The following is a 19383-nucleotide window of genomic DNA, read 5'->3' as shown; positions in this document are numbered from 1 at the left end:
CATGCAGACACTATGTTAACTTTTTTTAAGTAATATTATAAATAAAACAATGCACATATATAAATAATCTATATATAAATGAGATAGACAAATTATCTGATAAAATTTGTCAAAACGTCTAATATTTTGCAAACAAATTTACACCTCATTTCTGTTTAAAACAAAGAGAAAGTAAAATTTGCTAGAAAAAGACTAAGAAAATATTTCTGTAACTTCACACTACTCTCTCATGCTTAATAATCTTATAATTGCTTGATTTTATTACTGTTTTCAACTTTCGTTTTCTTAGAGTTACTGAAACTGATTTACTGACAGAGAACTATAAGTTCTAAAAGTTTATGATTTTAAAGACACTGTGTTAGAAATATCTTTGAACGTATGAAACGGGTAATTAAAATCTATTAAAATTTGGATTTTATTTAGGTATAGTTAAGAGTCAATAAAACTGGTTATGTTTACTTTGATAATTAAATAGTGTATGCTAAACATTATTTATCTTTGTTTAAGATTTTATAAACAGTAAGAATGAAATAATGCTTAAAACACTAAGCACCACAGTAATCAGTCTTACTGATTACTGTGGCACTAAGCAAACGTAATCAGTCTTACAAGGAAACACAATTAAGTGTTGTCCGTTCCGATTTTAATAAATTTTAGATACATTAAAATATAGACAAATAGAAGCGAATATCGTCATAACTATAAGAACTAAAATAAAAATACATGGAGAGAATTTTCTCTGAAAATTTACCTTCAAAATCTGGTAATTGTGAAATAAGGCCCTGATAGAAATTCATACAGTTTAACTGACTACTTAATCTGTTACTATCTAGTATTAATGATTTCTCTTTATATACAAAAATACTGCCTAGAAACTGATCTGATTTTTTATTTTAATTTTTGAACAACTTCAAGTATGTAGTTCTGTCACAAAAATGTCAAGAGAGATTAAAAGGTTAAAAGATTAAGAGGTACTTTTACTGTTGAGTAACTGTTAAGTAACTGAGTTCGGATATTATACAGTTTTTCTATACAATAACTATGAGAAAAGCGTTACATCTTGATTGGTATCCTAGACAGTTTGCTATTCAGTTACTAGACAAAGACCAGTAAAACTGTCCAATAACCAATCAAAAGCTGCACTAAATTTTTGTGACCTCGAGGAATTTTACTGTACTGTTTAGTAAAATTTACTAAAAATATAGTAAAATTTCTCGAGGTCACACATTATCCCACAATTACCATATTTTGAGGATAAATTTTAAGAGAAAATTCTCTTCGTGTACTTAAATAAAAGTTAAATAGTCTTAAAAATATTTTGTAACAAAATTTTTTATATATTTTATTAAAAGAATATTATTTTAAAAAATATTTATATATAAAATATTATAGACTTGAAATCATTCAGCTTTTATTTAGAAAATTTTTTCTACTTTTTATAATTTCGACAATATTTGCTTCGAAATAAAAATCGATTTCTTTCAAAGGTGTGTTTTATCCTCTTAATGTACGATTCAACATTTATAAAAAGAATACGTATATCTCTTCTGTTGTGATATGTTAATTGTTAACATATCACAAAAGCTTATTAAAATTAAGAGCCGGACACTTAGTTGCGTTGTTTTCTTGTTAAAATAATGAAGATTATATTTTCTTCCTCTCCTTTTCTCTCTCTCTTTCTTTCTCTGCTTTGAAAAATGGAAATGGAATTTAATATAAATGTTAAACAATTTTACAGTAATATTTCTCATTTATCAAATATGTATATTGGCACTTTTAAGGCAGGAATTTCTTTTGATCAATTCACATGACTAACTCCAATCAATTTTGCATCAGTGTAAATAAAAAAATTTTTACATGAGAGAATAGACGAGAGTATTCTAAGTCCATCAAAATATAGAGTCTAAGAAATTTTAAAGATTTAAATTCTATGTAAAATTTTGACCCAATTTCACACATTATATATTGGTGTAAATGTATCGTTATGTGCACACTGCGTAACATTTCTGTATGTACGAATACTTTAGACTCCCTGAAGTCCATATATAATTTCATTGAATTGAGATTTCAACGTCTCAAAAGCAACGCGCGAGTATATACCCTCGTATACATTATACATTCGTGGCAATATGAATGTATATTACATCTTGCCGTGTCTGTGAAAAGTGTAGTTAATTTTATCAGAATCACATTGTTTCCGATCAAGCGTATAATTAGGCATACGATATATTATTAATGACGTCCGGTACATCCGCATTCATGAAGAGACTATACACGTATATGTAATTCAACGAGATTCTTTTAACTGTTTCATAAAATAGTGGAGCTATATTATCAATTACGTAAATAAAAAAATAAATATTTCTTAAATATTGCAAACCAAATTTAACTACTAAATGCGCAAACCGGATGGCATTAATGGTTTTTCCCGTATGTATTCTACATCTACCCATGAGCGCTCGGGACGATCCCCGTGCCAGTCGGGAAACCGCCGAAAGATATCTGTTGGTATGGGGCACCTTGTACGGTCATCGTTCTAAAGTCATAGGTCGTGGGGTCTTTGTGGTCTTCGTGCACGGCATAGCCCTGCTTGGACTGGGCGAAGCTGGAGAGCCAACTGGTACCGCCGGCCGCAGTCGCACCGCCAAAGCCGGCACCTGGCAGACCGGTCGTCGGGAAACCAGCGTGCAGTTGCTGGGGCGCCGCGAAGTTGGCGCCGCCGGATAACACACTCGGCCAGGCCTTGGTGAGTTCCTCCAGTTTCTTCTGATACTCGTCCAGGGACACGGTGTCCCGTAGCACGATGCCGTCCTTGTTACCGGCGATAGTTGCCGGTGGTATACCCGCTGGCACTATCACGGCACCCTGCACGCTGGTGATCGGATTGGTGGAGGCGGCGGCGTACGCGGCGGAAGATGCGTCCGAGGGCGAGCCCTCGGTGCCCTTTGCTAGGATATTCTTGCCCTTCTCCAGAATGCTGCTGAGGGCCTGCTGATTTCTCAGACTGAGGTCCTTCTCGATCGACCGGGTGTCGTAGTATTTGTTCGTGCTATCCTTCAGACTGCCGTGCTCGCCCTTGGCAGAACTCTCGATGTCCGAGAAGTACGAGTCCAAGTGTGAATTTTCATAGGAATGCGCCGTCGTCGGTCCCGTCGCGTATTCCTGACCTACCGATGTGAAACTGGTGGGCGGATAATCCGGAATGGCCGGTTGACGTCCATAAGCACCGGCGTATCTAAATCGAAAAAGAAAGGAAGCTGCTTGAATCGCGTTAGGAAAAACTGGTCCCGGGTGGAAACTAGGTTAAACATACCGGTTAATCGATAAAGACTGGCTGGTATATCTAGATCAGTTGATACCGATTGATCTTTTCGAACATGGACGACGTATATATTTTTTATTTGTCATAATAATCTAATCTTGAAAGTAAAAGTTTTCGTACAAAAAGTATACTTTATATCAATTTCAGATTATTTACTTATAAATTTATAAATAATATTTATGCAACAAAATTCTAACGAGATCGACAAGATTCTTACGTATTATGTTGTAATTCTAATTATATATTTTATTATATTTATAATTAGAATAACAATATATTATAGAATTTAGAAAGATATAATAAAGATATAATAAAGAATAATTAAATAGATAATCTTACCTTTCATGTACAAACGGCAAACCTTTGATGTTATCGTACGGGATGTATCCTTTGCCAAAAGAGATGCTGTGACCGATGCTTTTGCCATACGGTACATTCACGTGATTCACCGCTTCGGGACCATGATCGAAATCGTCGCCCCCGTACGGTGGCCGGAATGGCTTTTTGTTATAACGATTAACGCGACCATAATGACGAGGAAAGTCATTTACACCGTAATGACCCGGAGGTCTCCATGGCACTGCTGGGCTCCGTCTTACTTGTCGAGGCACGATTAGCACTACCTTTCTGAAACGGTAAAAAAAGATAGAAAGTTTATTTAATATTTCCTGTTATTACCTAACATTTTACCAAACATTTTTAACGAACTTCTAATTAATGTTAATTGAAATTAGAAAAGTGATATATTTATAGAATCTTAAATCATTTTTTAAATATGTTTTAGTTAAATAATTCTGAATTTATCGTAAGTTTTCTATAATTTTAATCTGTTTCTTTTTTAAATGTGAATACATTTTGAAAACTTTTATAATTAATAAGTAAACTTTCCTTCCTTTTGTTGTTAGTCAAATTTAATCTATTAGCCTTAATTAAGTACGACATGAATACTTACGCGTGAGTAAGGAGAGGTTCGCTGATAGCCAGCAGCAAAACACAGAGGGCCTGCAAACATTAATTACTGATTAACATTTCTTTTAATAAGCATAAACGATGAAGTAAGTAAACTGTCTATTAAGCTGACAGGCTTTTGCACGAAAGTTTAGTCGCGTGTAGAATCTCATTTGTAAGAATTACACACGCACGCAATTTGCGCTACGGTTGTTATTAGTGCTTGGTTTATAGCTATGAATAGTACAATTAAACTCGCAGACCTGTTATCGGCCTCGCCTCTTCCTTCACTTAATCATACTTTCATTGATCAGTATAGTAAGACTTTCACACGATGAAAGTTAATCCTGTACCTTTGCCAGAGTCATCTAAGTAAGTCGTAGAAATGGATTTGAACGTGAAATTCGAAATCATATATATTTTCAATAATTCAGTGAATCGAAATTACATCTATCTTTCTTAATTTTTGAAGCTCCATAAAATAATTATTTTGTTTCTCTATATGTACTGTCTTTTAAAAATTAATAGTCAAAATAAATAATCGTTAATTCTATAAAATATAAAATTTTTTTATTTTTGTAAAATCAAATTATTTATATGTTATATATTTTACAAAAATATATTTTTGTAAAATATAAAAAATATAATTGTATAGTAAATTTAAAAATATAACTTAAATCAAATAAAATGATTTAATAATCAAAATAAATTGTTATATCTTTAAAAATTAATTCTGTTGAAATAATGTTCTTACTTTTCTTTGGAACGCATTTATCATCTTAGTATTATTAAGTTAAGTTTATTTGCTATTCGTGAAAGTATAAATTTATTTATAATTTAATTATTAAAGAAACAATGATTATTTAAACATAAATTAGAAACATAAACGTACGTAACGTTCTTAACAGACAACAGGCGAGATGGACAAGCAAATAGAAAATAATTAAAAAGCGAACTAATTGATGATTTGAGGAATTCATTTCTCTATTATTTACGTAATTACATCATTTTTTAATAGTGCCAAAGTATACGTAAATTTGTCACTTTCAATTTATCAATTTTAATTAACGTTGGATAAAATTATTCAAAAAATAGCAATTTGAAATTTTTAAATTGTTTAACAATTAAAATTAAAAAAGAAAAAGATATTGTTTTTAATTAAAGAGAGAGAATTTTTTGAATCGCGAAATTCAGATGATTCGACTCACCAAGCACCGCATACTGCCGGCCCTTGAATTACTCGTGCCGCTTGTCAAGCCTGATGATGCACCCCCTATTTGACCTGCACGTCGCGCTATCCGTGTCGTCGCGAGGTGTCGAGGGTGGCGAAGAGGCGGTGTTCGCTCGCCACCTGCTGACCGACCAAAGGTCCGAGATTCGATCCGTGTCCGGTCTCCGTGCTTGCCGCCGCGGATGATCTAGATGTATTGCAGCTATCTGCGCAACACCTCTTCTCTTTTATACAAGATAAAAAGAGCATAGACGCGATCGCCTCCCACCGTGAAAATGTACCGGCGATCGGCGGTGCGTTCGCCGTACCATCTCGCTGAATGGAAATGGAAAACGGGCGGCTACTCCGCGAAGAAGGGTTCCCGGAGTCGTCGAATTTTTGTCTAGGGAGAAATCGACACTTTCTTCATCGAGCGAGACGGACACCGTCAACGGCGCGATGCGACGTGACGGGCGGTACTTAATGTATCCATCATGCGAGATGCTGCGGCGAGATTCCTCCGGGCTCTTCCCCCTCCCCTTCCCCTGGGACATAGTGATGAGCCGAGAGTCCATTCCGATGCAGGTGTACCTCGTGTTATCAATGCTATGAAATGAAAACAGAACAGCTAATACAGAGAGTTTACAGATCTGAGCGGGGAAGGGCTTCGTCAAACGAAAGTTAACCGACAATTAATATATAGCGGCAAAAAATAATAGTAAATAGAAAAGTAGACAGCGACAAGAAACTAACATGGTTTGTTTATCATGGTTTGTTGTATCGGCTGGGTGCGGTGGCAATTAATCTTTAATTTTATTTTGTTTCTTGCTTTGATCATTTAAACTGTAATACACATAATATGTTTTATGAAAATACTTTTCATTACGAAATATTTCTGAAGAATTATATGATGTATTTATATTTTATATGAAAAAAAATTTTTTACAGATGACTACAGATAAATATGATTAATTTTTAATAAGAGAAAAGTAAGAAAATAAAAACATTTTATGGGATTAAGATAAATAAATAAAAAAATAAGTAAATAAATAATTAGTAAAATGTAAGAAATATATGAATTAAAGGAACGGTATTAATTTGAATTAATAAACGTCGGTAAGAGTTGTATTTAAAACGAGAATTATGTATATAGTTATTACGCAGTACATATTACGCAGAAATTTAATGAAATAAATATAATGAAATAAAATGTTCTTATTTAATTAAATTGTATCTTGAAATTAAATCTTTAATGTTAATTATTATTCTGCATAATGTACAGAAATATGTTAATGCATCTATAAGCCGCACCCAATTTATGTGCTTTCCAAAATACGAGTAACAAATAACAAGAGAATGTAACTGCAATGCGACCTCACGGAAAGTGTTCTACATTTATGTTGCACTTTCGACGCGCGCGATTGATTCTTTTGATGTTACATCTTATTTCAGGAATATTATTCAATATTTTTATTAATGCAAAACATCTTTTTTCTGATTTCAAAATAATATCAACTTGTTCATAAAAGACGATGAGTAGAATTGGCAAGTAAAAAAGATATATTTCTTATATATTTTTTAAGCTGCTGAATCTGATTGTAACATTAAAAAAAATTTAATTTTTATGTTACTTGTAATGGTTATTTCGAAAGTTAAAATCAACTTAATTACTCAGCGTCCTTTATAATACAATTGTTATGCTTGTAAGATTTTAATTTCACCAAATTGTTCATGGATGATCCATGCATAGTTTATACATGTTTTCTGCATAATTTACAAATATAATATAATTTCGACGATGCCAATTTGTATCTCTATTACATTGATTGTTTCCGTTTTATATGATTAAAAATGAACATTTCACTGACAAGAATAATCACGGTTTCATATTACTACTACTGTCACGGTCCACATACATAGATCCTTTCTTGATGCGCCGCCGGGACACTGACAATGGCGTCATTAGAAGCGCACGTTAATTAGCTCATTCACGCACATTCATGTACTTTCTTGCACCAAATACAAGTTTCTAACCTCGTTCCTTTTTTTACGGAAACTGGCTAACATCCTATTTTCTTAATTGGTATTAGTTCCTTTTTTAGAGCATAACATGAAGATCAATCATTTCAGCAATAAAAGATACTTTTTTTTACTAAAATATGTGTTAAACGAAATTTTAAAATACATAATAGTTGGACTTATTTGGACTAAACCAAATTTTCTTGAATTAAGAACGAAAGAATGGAATGAGATGAAAGGTGTGTAATTGCAAAAACTTGTGAAAGTATCTATACACTCTTAAAAGGAAGAGGTTTTCATTTAAAATATAATTTATAATCTAAATTACAAATAATCTGAGAATAATCGAGTAAAAACGCATGGTGTAAATTTTTGTTTTGTATAATAAATACAATGAGAAATAGATTATGTGATTAAACAAAAATTTTCATGGTTGCAACTTTTCACACACAATAGTTCCACGAGTCAGTGCGCAGGACATGTCTGAAGATACGTCTAAAGATTAATAACCATACCATAACTTACCATCTTTTAGTCGCTCTTAGTCACGCTTTCGATTTGGTATTTGTCTACGGACGTGTATTTTCCAGTTTTAGAAAATGTTACAAAACTTTTAACTATGCATGAGGTATTTATACATCTTATACTATATATATAGAATATATAGATTATAGAAGCTAAATTTATTCTATAATTTTATATAGGAATGTTTTTATATTTATACTTCTTTATTCAATTTTAAGTTTTTTTTTCTATTTTTTGAACTGACCCGATAGTTTTTAATTTACAATCTCAAGTACGATTTGATTTCAATAGCTTAAATTGTTTTTAAAAATAGCACTTTTTATTTTTAAAATACAATTCTGTTAGATTAACAATCAAACAATTAATAATTCTAGTGTTGAATCAATTGTTAAAATGTATACACGTGAGCAAAAATTTAATAATAAAATCTAACGTACCGGAAATTTCACTGAGAAATATGAAAATTGCAGCCTGTTCTTCCGCGTTTTTTCAAGTGCTAATGTTTAAAACAGAAAATTGCGACGAACAGTGCTTAAATTGGTCTACAAGTAAATGTCTTGAAGAGGAAAAGAAAACGAGAGATAGAGAAAAAGAGAGGCAGTATGATCCGACAGCGTAAACTTTATGTTCTCTTCTTAACATAATGTACTTCGAATCACCTCATCTTGCGATTCCATTAGACAAACATCATGTATTATTAGCTCTACAAAACATAAGATATTGTACGTTCTTAGAAAGTAGGGGAAATTAGCTTGCATTTTTACGACAAAAATATGTGTTATAATAAATAAATTTAAAATTGCCATAAGACACAGAGTGAAAGGCTAGTCTTAAAATTAAATGTAAAAATTGATTTGCAAATTGTCTAAGTCTAATGGACGGAATTAATGATAACACAAATATCTTAAAACATTTTGAAATTAAAATTAACACGCTTTAATTATAGTGTTTTAACTTTTAAACGAAACTCCGTTTAAATCATACTTCCTTCATCTCGAGCGTTACTGTATATTTCTCTTTTTGTCGAATTTTATTTTTGTAGGTTTTGCGGAAACAAACTGCTACGTTGTGCTCTTATTATTTAGGATATCCTGTTCGCCACTGGCGAAAATAGCTATTACTTCCTGGTAATAGATCATAAGCCTTCCAATGAGGTACTATTGATGAAAGTGAATAACCATTTGCAAGATCGATAAATATGCTACACAATGCACTTTCTCAAGCTTTGTTGCATTATTCAGTAAATATAATCAAGCAATGTATTCTCATGTACATTTTTTATCTGATACTTGAATCACAATGCGAAAAGTTAAAGAAATTTACTAAGGAATAAATGATAGTGATTAATAAATATAATTAAAAAGTAAGTACTCATTCTAATTACTGATTTAAAAAATTAATGAAATAAAAACGTAAAATGAAAAATTTGTGTTAAATTATTAAAAATGATAACAAGAAAATACTAAATATATAAAATGAAATTTTCTGACAGTACTACATTCAATACTTAGTTTTACCGAGTAACATCAATTACCCTTTTAAATCAGTTTTTTATTTTCTTGTAACAGTGTTTATCATATGGCTTGTTCTTTTTCGCTGCACTGCTGCACTGATATAATAGATTAGAGTAAGACAAATATATTTTTTCTCACTCTAACTTATGGCATCAGTGTAGCAGTGTAGCGAAAAAGAACAGGCCAATAATTGTGGTCAAAGTTAACCGACCACACCAGTCCAGTGCGCACGAGTGACATTAGTGACATTAGTGAAACCGGACGACCCGAAAACGGTTTGATATTCATCTAAACGCCTGTTTCGTGATATTTTCCTAAAGCGACACAAACGTAACACCCTGTACATTCACTCCGACCCTGGCCGGATTGGATTCCTCTAGTAGAGAGTTCACTGTCACGGTCTCGCGGGCTGTAAGGAAAAGGATAAGTCGTGTATCGCGTGTTACTCGTTTTTGTTTTCTCGCTCGGGCACCAGCGCGCGCGGCGTCTCGCACGGCATATACACGTATAATTTGCTCTTGCGCACGCTTTGCACAAGACACGGGAGATCAGTTTCCCTTTCTCCCGTGGGCGCATTTTGCGAAGGTGAACGCAGATTTCAGAGAGTGAACGGTCCCCGGTCATCGCCTCGCAGTCTATGCGCCTTTGCATTATCAGCTCCGCTCGGCGCGCTTCTTCAAGAAGGGGAAATGATTCCCTCTCGCTTCCGTAATTTACCAGTGATCGACAGCGTACAATTTCAATGCCGCTTTGAAACGTGTACCGTATACAAGACGTCTGTTTTTTTATACTGTTAAAATGTGTTTAACATTTTTTTTAATTTACATGAAACTATATTTTTACATAGCTATATATTTATTTTGATTATATTTATATTATATTGTTATATTATATTAATCCCTTTCTTTCTACAGTCTTTCTTGATTAAAAATCGTGGTCTTCAATGTGATAACTCGTTAGTTTTATTATATATTTATATATTTATTCTACTTTATTAAGATATGTATTTTTTTTAATTATTGGTGATTATTAAAAGTTTTTTTTATTATTGGTAATTATTAAAAGTTTCAAGAAAAAACGGTATATTTCAAAGAAACACAAACATTTTGGAAGAAATTCTTGCAAAGTTTATAAGTTCTATGTTATCTTTCTCATCATTACAATATTTTAAAATTCATCTTCTTTGTCTTGTCAAAGTACACATGTATTATATTATGAAACAATGGCATGTTGCTTCTTGCAGCACATACATTGAGTACGGTTTCTATTCGTTATAGAAAGTTAGTGTGACATTTTTTAAAACAATTTAATAGGAACTAGTGAGAACAGAATGAAAAAGTAAATTAAGAAACCGCGCGCCAGAGAAAGTATGGGAGTGGACAAAGTTGCTAGCAAATCATCACTAGCATTTAAAAGAACAGTCAGTAAATCAGTAAAAGTAAACCAATGAGTAACTTTTTAATTTCAAATTTAATTTTCACTTTTTATTTAATTCATTTAAACTTTTACTCACACTTTTACATTTTTAACAAACAATTAATAAATTAGAAGCTACAAAGTTATTCTTGTAATTTATAATCCGTCTGATTAGACATTGCTATAATCAATACAATTAATCGTGCATTTACTAATTGAAAAGTATTTAACTTTAATATATAATATTATAATATTTATATACACTTTTAACATTTAACTTATTAAACATCCTATAACATAATAGTGCAATATAAGAAACTAGTAAGAAATGAATGTCCAATTAAGAGAAGAGAAGAATTGCTGTGAAGATATTTTTTTATCAAGCATGTCTAAAAATACTTATTATGACTTTCACATAAATTTATAATTAAATGTTAATTTTTAATTTGTAAGTCTGACATAGCGATATTCCGTTAATTGCGATGAAAAAAACTGTACGATTATACGGAGATATTAATCTGTATATGTGTACCAATTGCGAAAGTGCTCGCCTGTACTTTAAGTTATGTCTTGTAATATGCGTATATTGAATCTGGTTGTTATTAAAATTTATAAATACAATATAATACAAGTAATGATAGTTATCAAATAAATATGTCTTAATATTTCTATGTAATAATTAACACAAATACTTCTAATAATACTATGTGAATAAAACATTCTGATTATTACCTTTGTAAAATTGTAATTCATATACTATAATTTCTAACATTTACTTCTGTATAACAAGTTCTAACGTATAATTACAACATTGTGAATGTATGTATCGGTATTAGCAGTTATGTTGATAGATGGCAGCAATTGCTGAACTTTCAAGGAGAATGCAGCAGAACGTAGACAGAGTTACTGTCTTACCCATCTATGGAACTTTTCCATAAATGTTAGTCACATTTATATAATAATTATCCCTGGTTTTTTTTTGCGAAAAAAATGCAATTAGATAAAAGACAACAGAGAGAAATATTATTTAAAAACTACGCGTCAATATAAAAGATATTTTCACGATATTTATATAATTCTAAAATAAAATAGTGTAAATTTTTGTTTTGTAATTTCAAATACGTTTGATTTTAAATAATCAATTATTTTGGAATATTGCATCAAAATTTACACGTACATAATTTAATATTTTAATAAATATAAAATTACACAATTTAGTTAATTTAATTTAGAATATAATACGCGGTCATGTAAATATTTGCAGTTTTGTAGTAAATTTTATGGTACAGATAAAATATTCTTAATAAAATCGAACGTCTTTATGTATAGGATACGAACAAAATGATATAACGAGTAGTCAAAGTTGGTAGTTTGATACAAAATGATTTTGTTGCTAAAAAATGAAAGGAGAGAGAAATCTTTAAATCAGAAGGGAAGGACTCATCGCTCCTCATCTCGCGTGAGGACGCCTTTATTATGGGTGCTTTTCATTTAGTGACACAATTCGACACAAGTATCGTTCTATCTTTGTTACTCATTAAACATAAAAAAAGACAGAACAATGCTTGTGTCGACTTGTGTTACTAAATGGAAAGCATCCTATATATATTAGTGAAACGAACGAAAACTTGTTCGCGTCCCGTTCGTCCGCCCGCGTGCGTGAGGTGCGCGATCGCGATCTTGATCTTGGCCGTTCACCCGCCGGTCTGCCTTTCGTTACGAGGAGGAACGGCGGCGGCCCACCGCGACCAATCTGATCGAAAACTAGGAAATGTACAAAAGCGACGAGCGTGGCGAGGGAGGAAGGCGAAACACTTCGGCGCTTGTCCGCCCTTCCCCCGCCGCGATCGGGTAACTTTTTGCTATAGGAAGGCCATTAGGCGACTCCTTTCACGAGTGCGGCGCAAACGGGTGGCAAAATACTTCCCTTTCATTCTTATTCGGTGACTTCTATCACGTGCGTATATAAGCGGTACGCGTATTCACGGTCGTCAGATCGAGACCGGGCGGAGGAGTAACTCGCGTTCTTGTGTTCTTCTCCATTGATTAATTATTTCATCGTAGTCCTTCACCTTTTCGTTTCACCCTGCGGTGGCGGAAGCGACACTTTTCTCGCCGGTCCTATCCGAGAACGGAACAATGACAGGACTACGAGAAATGATGCCGGGCTTCTTGGTAAGTCTCAAGACGCGTTTATCGTTTATTTTGGATCGTGCGACGGAAGTGAGACGCTGGCAATTAGTGACGATTGAAATTTCGGGAGTTAATCCAAAGGATTATTATTTCCGCGCTTAGTCAAGGAGAACAACGTAAGAAATATTTGTTTTATGATTTGAGCGATTAACGAAATTATAAGTGACATTTTATTTTTAAGACTTCTTTAAACTATTAAGTCCCTGGAGTCTCCTACGCCTTTGTTCTTCTGTTTCCGCTTTCTGTTTTAAATTCTTTTAATTCAGGCCCTCAAATCACAATTTTTTACTGTAACTAATATTTAGGAGTATGAAAAGGTGCTCTTTCTGAAAAACTAATCAGCCAGGAGGAATATCTAGGAAAAAATACAAGTGTTAAAAAATGGAAGTAAAAATATAAAGCAGTTCTATCTTTTTATTAATAAATATTCAACAGATAAATAATTGTGCTTGTCGTTTTTAGTAGAATAATTCGATATAATTTACAGATCAGTCAAATAATAATTATATTAAATTATTCTATTTAAAAAATAGGCAAAATTTGTTTGTTGAATATTTATCAATAAGAAGGTAGTTTCTTGCTTATTTATTTCTATTTTTAATTTTTATACATACATTTTTTTCTAAATAACTTATACATTACAGCGTTGATTAAATTTTCGGAAAGAAAATATTAATTGCGATCTAAAAATTTTGACCAAATAATTAGACTTATCCTTAATTAGTTATTTTTATATATCAGTCTGTATTCTTTGTTATTATTATTATATGTGTTTGTTTTTAACCGATCAATTGTTGCATTAAATATTATCACATCTTATGATTGAAGTGGCTGAGACACACATTTTTTTAAATGTCAAAAAGTTCCAAGTTTGATTCCTAATTAAATATTAGCATAAAGATTTATTTATATCGTGTAATTGAATAAGACTTGTCTTCATGTTATATATTTCACATTGATCTTCTATTATTATCTAAAATTTGGATACAAGTTATAAGGATTTAAAACAGAAAAATGCATGGACGTTTTTGGGGACTTAATGGATTATAAAAATAAAGTTTTTGGGAATATATAATTATAATTGCTTATTACATTTTTGAACAATAATTCGTTTATCGATTTTCTAATGATTATTACTTGAAATATCTTTAATGAAAAGTTATTTGGAGTTGCGTAATTAAATTATTATGTTGTTTAATATTATATACATTTTAATACATATCGTTGCTAATTAACCGTTACAAACGAATGACATTTTTTAGGGGTAATACTATTAAAATGAAATAAAAATAATATTTCGTATATATAACTTCATTAATGATCTCTGTTAAATTATATTCTTTTCAGTTGACTCTTCTCATAGTCATCGTATTAGTTAGCTTAGCCAGTGCCGATGGACACGGTAGTCAGTAAGTTCAAACCAAGCTTATTATCGGCAATATTCAAAGGAGCATGAAAAAGTGGAACGTCTAATCTCGTATCAAATCTTATAATTTTTCGCGGTGATTAATAGTACATTTTTTATCCTTCGAAACCAATTGAAATTTTTAATGCTATCCCTTTTTAGCAAACACGTGATTATCCACGTACCGTACAAGATTAAGACCATCAAGCATACGCACACGATCACGAAACACATACATCACGGCGGTGGCGGCGAGGACAAGTACAAAGTACTCGGATATACCGTGGGTCATCCTATTGACCTCGGGGGTCACGGCGGTGGTGGCGGCGGCGGCGACGGCGGCTTCGGGGGTGGTTTTGGAGGCGGTGGACATGACCTTGGAGGTGGCCACGATTTCGGAGGTGGTGGCGGTGGCCATGATTTCGGAGGTGGTGGCGGTGGCCACGATTTTGGAGGTGGTGGCGGTGGCCACGATTTAGGCGGCGGCTTTGGCGGCGGCGGTGGTGGCCTCGGGGGCGGCGGTGGTGGCCACGGGGGCGGCGGTGGTCATTTAGAGCTCAGCCACGACGGCGGAGGTGGCGGCTTCGGAGACGGGGGTGGTTTTATCGGCGGAGGTGGATTTGGCGGCGGTGATTGGTCGGGACATTAGAAAGATTCTTGAGTGAATTATCAATAACTTCCAGGAATCGCTAAAATTAGCTTTAAAGTATAATCGACATGATAATCTTCTGAAACATGCGGAACTTTTTCATAACTTTTTCTGTTATTCCGCTAATAACGGTATAATTTTGTGTATAGTTCTATTATAGAAGCATATAACAAAATGCAGCCAGACTGCCTGAATCATTCGTGTATTGTTGTGACACTTGCATAAATTACAAAGAAAGATTTTTAAGTAATTATATTGGAGAATTAGTAATTATAAAATTGCATTCAAAAACTGCAAATTGCTGCAGTTAGATTGGATGTTAAAAATGGAAATTATCTTAAAAATATACGAAAAATTCATTTTGTGTATTTAATGATTTATACGCCACAGAAGATATGTAAAGTAACACCACAACGCACTTTTATTTGAACCGTAATGAAACAGAAAGTTAGCATTCGTGAGAAAATGTATGCTCTATATGGTTAAACTTTCGCACGCACGACACTCTTTTGCTTGCATCAATACAAAGAACGACTCGATTTCACATTATCTTTCTCTAAGCTGTAATAATGGAAAATTGAACGGTCGATTGTTCTGATGCATTCAACAAAATCACGAATGTCTCATTTTACAGAGATTATCAGCCGATTTCTTGTTTTCAACTTTCGAAAACTTACGAACATATTTTTTATCTCTAGTCTGAATTATTTTTATTAAATTTTGACACGTTCTTTTATTACAATGTATATATAAATATCCTTACTTGTTGTTGTATTCTTGTATGTTGATTTTTTATTTACCTTTTTTGTGTTAACTGTTAAATATGATGAATAAATGTTGTATGTTTTTACGGCACGTATTTTAAATACGACCGTTATCCGTATTCCTTTCATATTCCTCCAAAAATAAAAATATTTTAATCTTCGAAAAAAAAAACATATTTATTGGTCTATTAAATATCTTTGAAAGGGACAAGAGACACCAAGTTTACTCTAAAATAGAAATTATTATTTAATGAAGTTTTTGTAAATATGCTAGAAGTTTTAAAAATAATATCTAGATGATTTAAAAGTATTATTGAAGTACTTTGCTATACAAAATATATTTGAAACATTAAAAGTAGAAAATAGTTTTAAGAAAGAAATGTTAACGTTTCTTTGTTTTCTAACATCCTTGCTCTTACAAATAGGTATTGCCCTCGAACTTTCGTGTATATTTTGGCATAAAACGCAAAAACTGTTATTAGAAGTATTCTTTTATATTCATACGCTCATAGAATTTTTGGAATAATTTGAGCGCTCCGATTCTCGATGGTTAATAATAACAAATAAATTTTTTCTGACATATTTGATTTTATAAGTAACATAGAATTAAATTTCCAGAGAGACTTTTAAAAGGGGTAGTCACACAAACAATAATCTATATAAATTTTTTATTTGTCATGTTTTCATTTATATTCTATGGTTTATATTTTGTTATCTCATTACTGAACAAGCGCACATTCAAAGAAAAAAGAACTGCCAGTTATATCGAGCGAATGATTGGAAGAGACTTTATAAGTTTTTTTTTTTAATAAAATTTTTTATGTAATCTATACAAAATCAGAACTAACATTTAATTTATAACTTGAGAAAAAGAAGTGACGTTTAATCAAAATGCATTTCATCGCAATGATGTTCGTCAATAATAAAAACAAAACAGTCTTACGATTAGAAAAAGATAAAATCGCCGAATACAGCAATAAAAGCAAGGAAATCATATGTCAAGTCATAATATAATTTAGATTTTTTTTTTCGAAGATTAAAATATTTTTATTTTTGGAGGAATACGGATAACAGTCATATTTAAAATACGTGCCGTAAGATTTTTGTTTCAATATTTTGCTAGTTTTTTATTATTAGATTACGAAAAATAAAATAGCAATGGTCTAAACTATTAACATTAAAATTTAATGTTATTCCGCTCATTTTTTTACAGTTACCTTTCTATTTCTTTTTCTCAATGCTTCTAAGTACGACGGGTTGCATATTATCAGGCATATCGCATTTAAATTTGTTATTTGATGTTATAAAAATGAATGTGTGCGTGCTTTTATAAATGCGCTTGATTATCTTTAATATCCTAATATTCTTAAAAAAATCGAGAAATATAATCATCTCTAATGTAAAATTGGAAATATATATATCGTCCAAAAATGCAAGATATTGAGTCACAAATTAAAAATAACACGTATATTAAAAGCAAGATGATACAACGGAAAATTTTCTACAATTCCCATCGAGGGAACTTTTTTAATCTCGTTCACGATCACAAGCCGGAAGTCTTTCTTGCGTGAAAAGCATGCAGGCGGAACGCAAAAACGCTGCTGGCAATAATAAACAGATTGATCATTACTATGTGTAGTAGCACGCTAGATAATGTAATACGTAGATGCTGCAAATGAATGATGCTTTCGCAAACGAGGGTTTTATTACTGCGTCAATCTCTATTATCAGTTTCTTGAGACGATTAAGATAAAGTGGACGTTGTAACTCTTCACAATAATTACCTGTGATCATGTGTTTACGGTGTTTCGAGTTGCAATATTGTAATACACAAATTATTACCTCTTTAACAGGTCTAGCAAATACTATCTCTTGTGAATATCTATATTATTAGATATATAATATTCATTAAAAGTCTAGTTTGTTAATTTTATTTTTTTAATTTTAATTTAATTTACTATAATTTATTATTTATTATATTATTTAGCACTTTCTGTTTATATATATATATATATATATATATATATATATGTGTGTACGTATAATATGTGTACGTATATCTTAGTTTAATAACCATTATAATTATTTATCTCATAAAAGTAACGCATAATTTTTTTATTAATACATATTAATTTTTATCTGTAAATTTTTGTTGCTCATTTTTATGGATATTGAATGCCATTATGATGATTAAAATCAAAGAACTTATAATTTTTTCGGTAAAATTGTTTTATTAATATCGTTAAATTTTCTACCTTTTTATTTCCCAATACTCCTCACTGAGGAATGGGAATTTTATTAACATCTATCATTGGCACGTCTCTGTATTCATGATCCTCCATTGCTTCATGATTGCACAAAAATCTTAGGACGCATACGCTTCACCGTTTTTTTATTTTGCTGGTATTCGGAGTCATCGACGAAGTAACGACCTGCATGGGTTTTCTCCCCCGACTCATTATGATACCGTTCAGCCGAGTGTTCGCCCTTGTCGTGTTCGCCTTTCTCGTGTTTGTCCTCGTAGAATTTCGTCACATCACCCGAATAAGTGTGTCCCATAACGGACTCGCCTCCCTTATGATAACCTTCCTCATATGTGTGCATGTAGGGCTCGATGTCGTTGTTATCTATTTCCTTGACGTCCTCCTTCACTTCGTACTGCGGCGGATACGAGTAGCCCATGTTGTCGTCGTGCTGTTCTTTCAGATAATCAGGTTTGTCGTAGTGCGGGGGCATGTAAGAATCCCCGTGATACTGAGCGAAGGGATTGTTATTCTTATGAGTCACCTCTTTGTGGACATCATCCTCTTGATTCTTGAAATCACCGTCCGATTTATCGTCGTGATCGTCATAATAGCCGTAAGTGCTCCAGGAACTCCAATCTTCGTGATGTATTTCCTTGTGGGTCTTCTTCTTCTTTGGTTCTTCCTTGGGCTTGGACTTCTTCGGTGCCGTCGAAATATCCGGTTTGTGAATGTGTATGAACACAGTTTTCGTATGAATGTGATGTTTTATTATTTCGGGCACGTGAATCTTGAAGTGCACGCTGTTAAAACATTGATAAATATAATAAGTGAAGAAAGTTCAATCAACAATTAGTTAAAAAAAAACTAAATGTGGTGTTACTACACTCAAAAAGGTTGCTTTTTTTATAAAATAAATCTAATATATATATTGCAATATATTAAAACTTAATTTATCAAGTATTATTTATTATGTTTGCGGTAAATAAACTGTACGTACAAAAACTTCTCTCTAAATTAAAATCAGTGAAAAAATACTGATTTCAATGGTATACTTATAACTTGTCAATCAGTGAAATAAATACACTGATCTTTTAGTAATTATACACTAATTCTGAAATAAAAATCACAAAAAGTCAATGGATACTCACAAATTATCCCAGTTATAAGTATAC

General features: G+C 32.2%; 3 protein-coding genes across 3 annotated transcripts; 1 reads left to right on the top strand and 2 right to left on the bottom strand.

Moving 5' to 3' along the window:
• Positions 1-1414: 1414 nt before the first annotated feature.
• Positions 1415-6457, bottom strand: LOC105831863. The gene is made up of 4 exons (XM_012672301.3): positions 5479-6457; positions 4275-4324; positions 3662-3949; positions 1415-3235 (listed from the first exon to the last, which is right to left on the bottom strand). The coding sequence occupies exons 1-4, from the start codon at positions 5488-5490 to the stop codon at positions 2446-2448; spliced, it is 1140 nt and encodes a 379-aa protein (XP_012527755.2). The 5' UTR covers positions 5491-6457; the 3' UTR covers positions 1415-2445.
• A 6465-nt stretch (positions 6458-12922) lies between these two features.
• Positions 12923-16137, top strand: LOC105831871 (glycine-rich cell wall structural protein). Its single transcript, XM_028190248.2, has 3 exons — positions 12923-13129; positions 14495-14556; positions 14715-16137. Exons 1-3 carry the CDS (start codon positions 13094-13096, stop codon positions 15199-15201), a joined length of 585 nt encoding a protein of 194 aa, XP_028046049.1. The 5' UTR covers positions 12923-13093; the 3' UTR covers positions 15202-16137.
• A 1872-nt stretch (positions 16138-18009) lies between these two features.
• On the bottom strand, positions 18010-19046 carry LOC105831864 (the record flags this gene model as incomplete). Its single annotated transcript, XM_028190247.2, has 1 exon — positions 18010-19046. A coding segment is annotated over one exon (735 nt), but the record flags the coding sequence as incomplete, so codon positions are not given.
• Between the last annotated feature and the right edge of the window lie 337 nt (positions 19047-19383).

This window comes from Monomorium pharaonis, chromosome 3 (assembly GCF_013373865.1).
Source record: "Monomorium pharaonis isolate MP-MQ-018 chromosome 3, ASM1337386v2, whole genome shotgun sequence".
NCBI lineage: Eukaryota > Metazoa > Arthropoda > Insecta > Hymenoptera > Formicidae > Monomorium > Monomorium pharaonis.
This window is presented reverse-complemented; position numbering and strand designations above follow the sequence as displayed.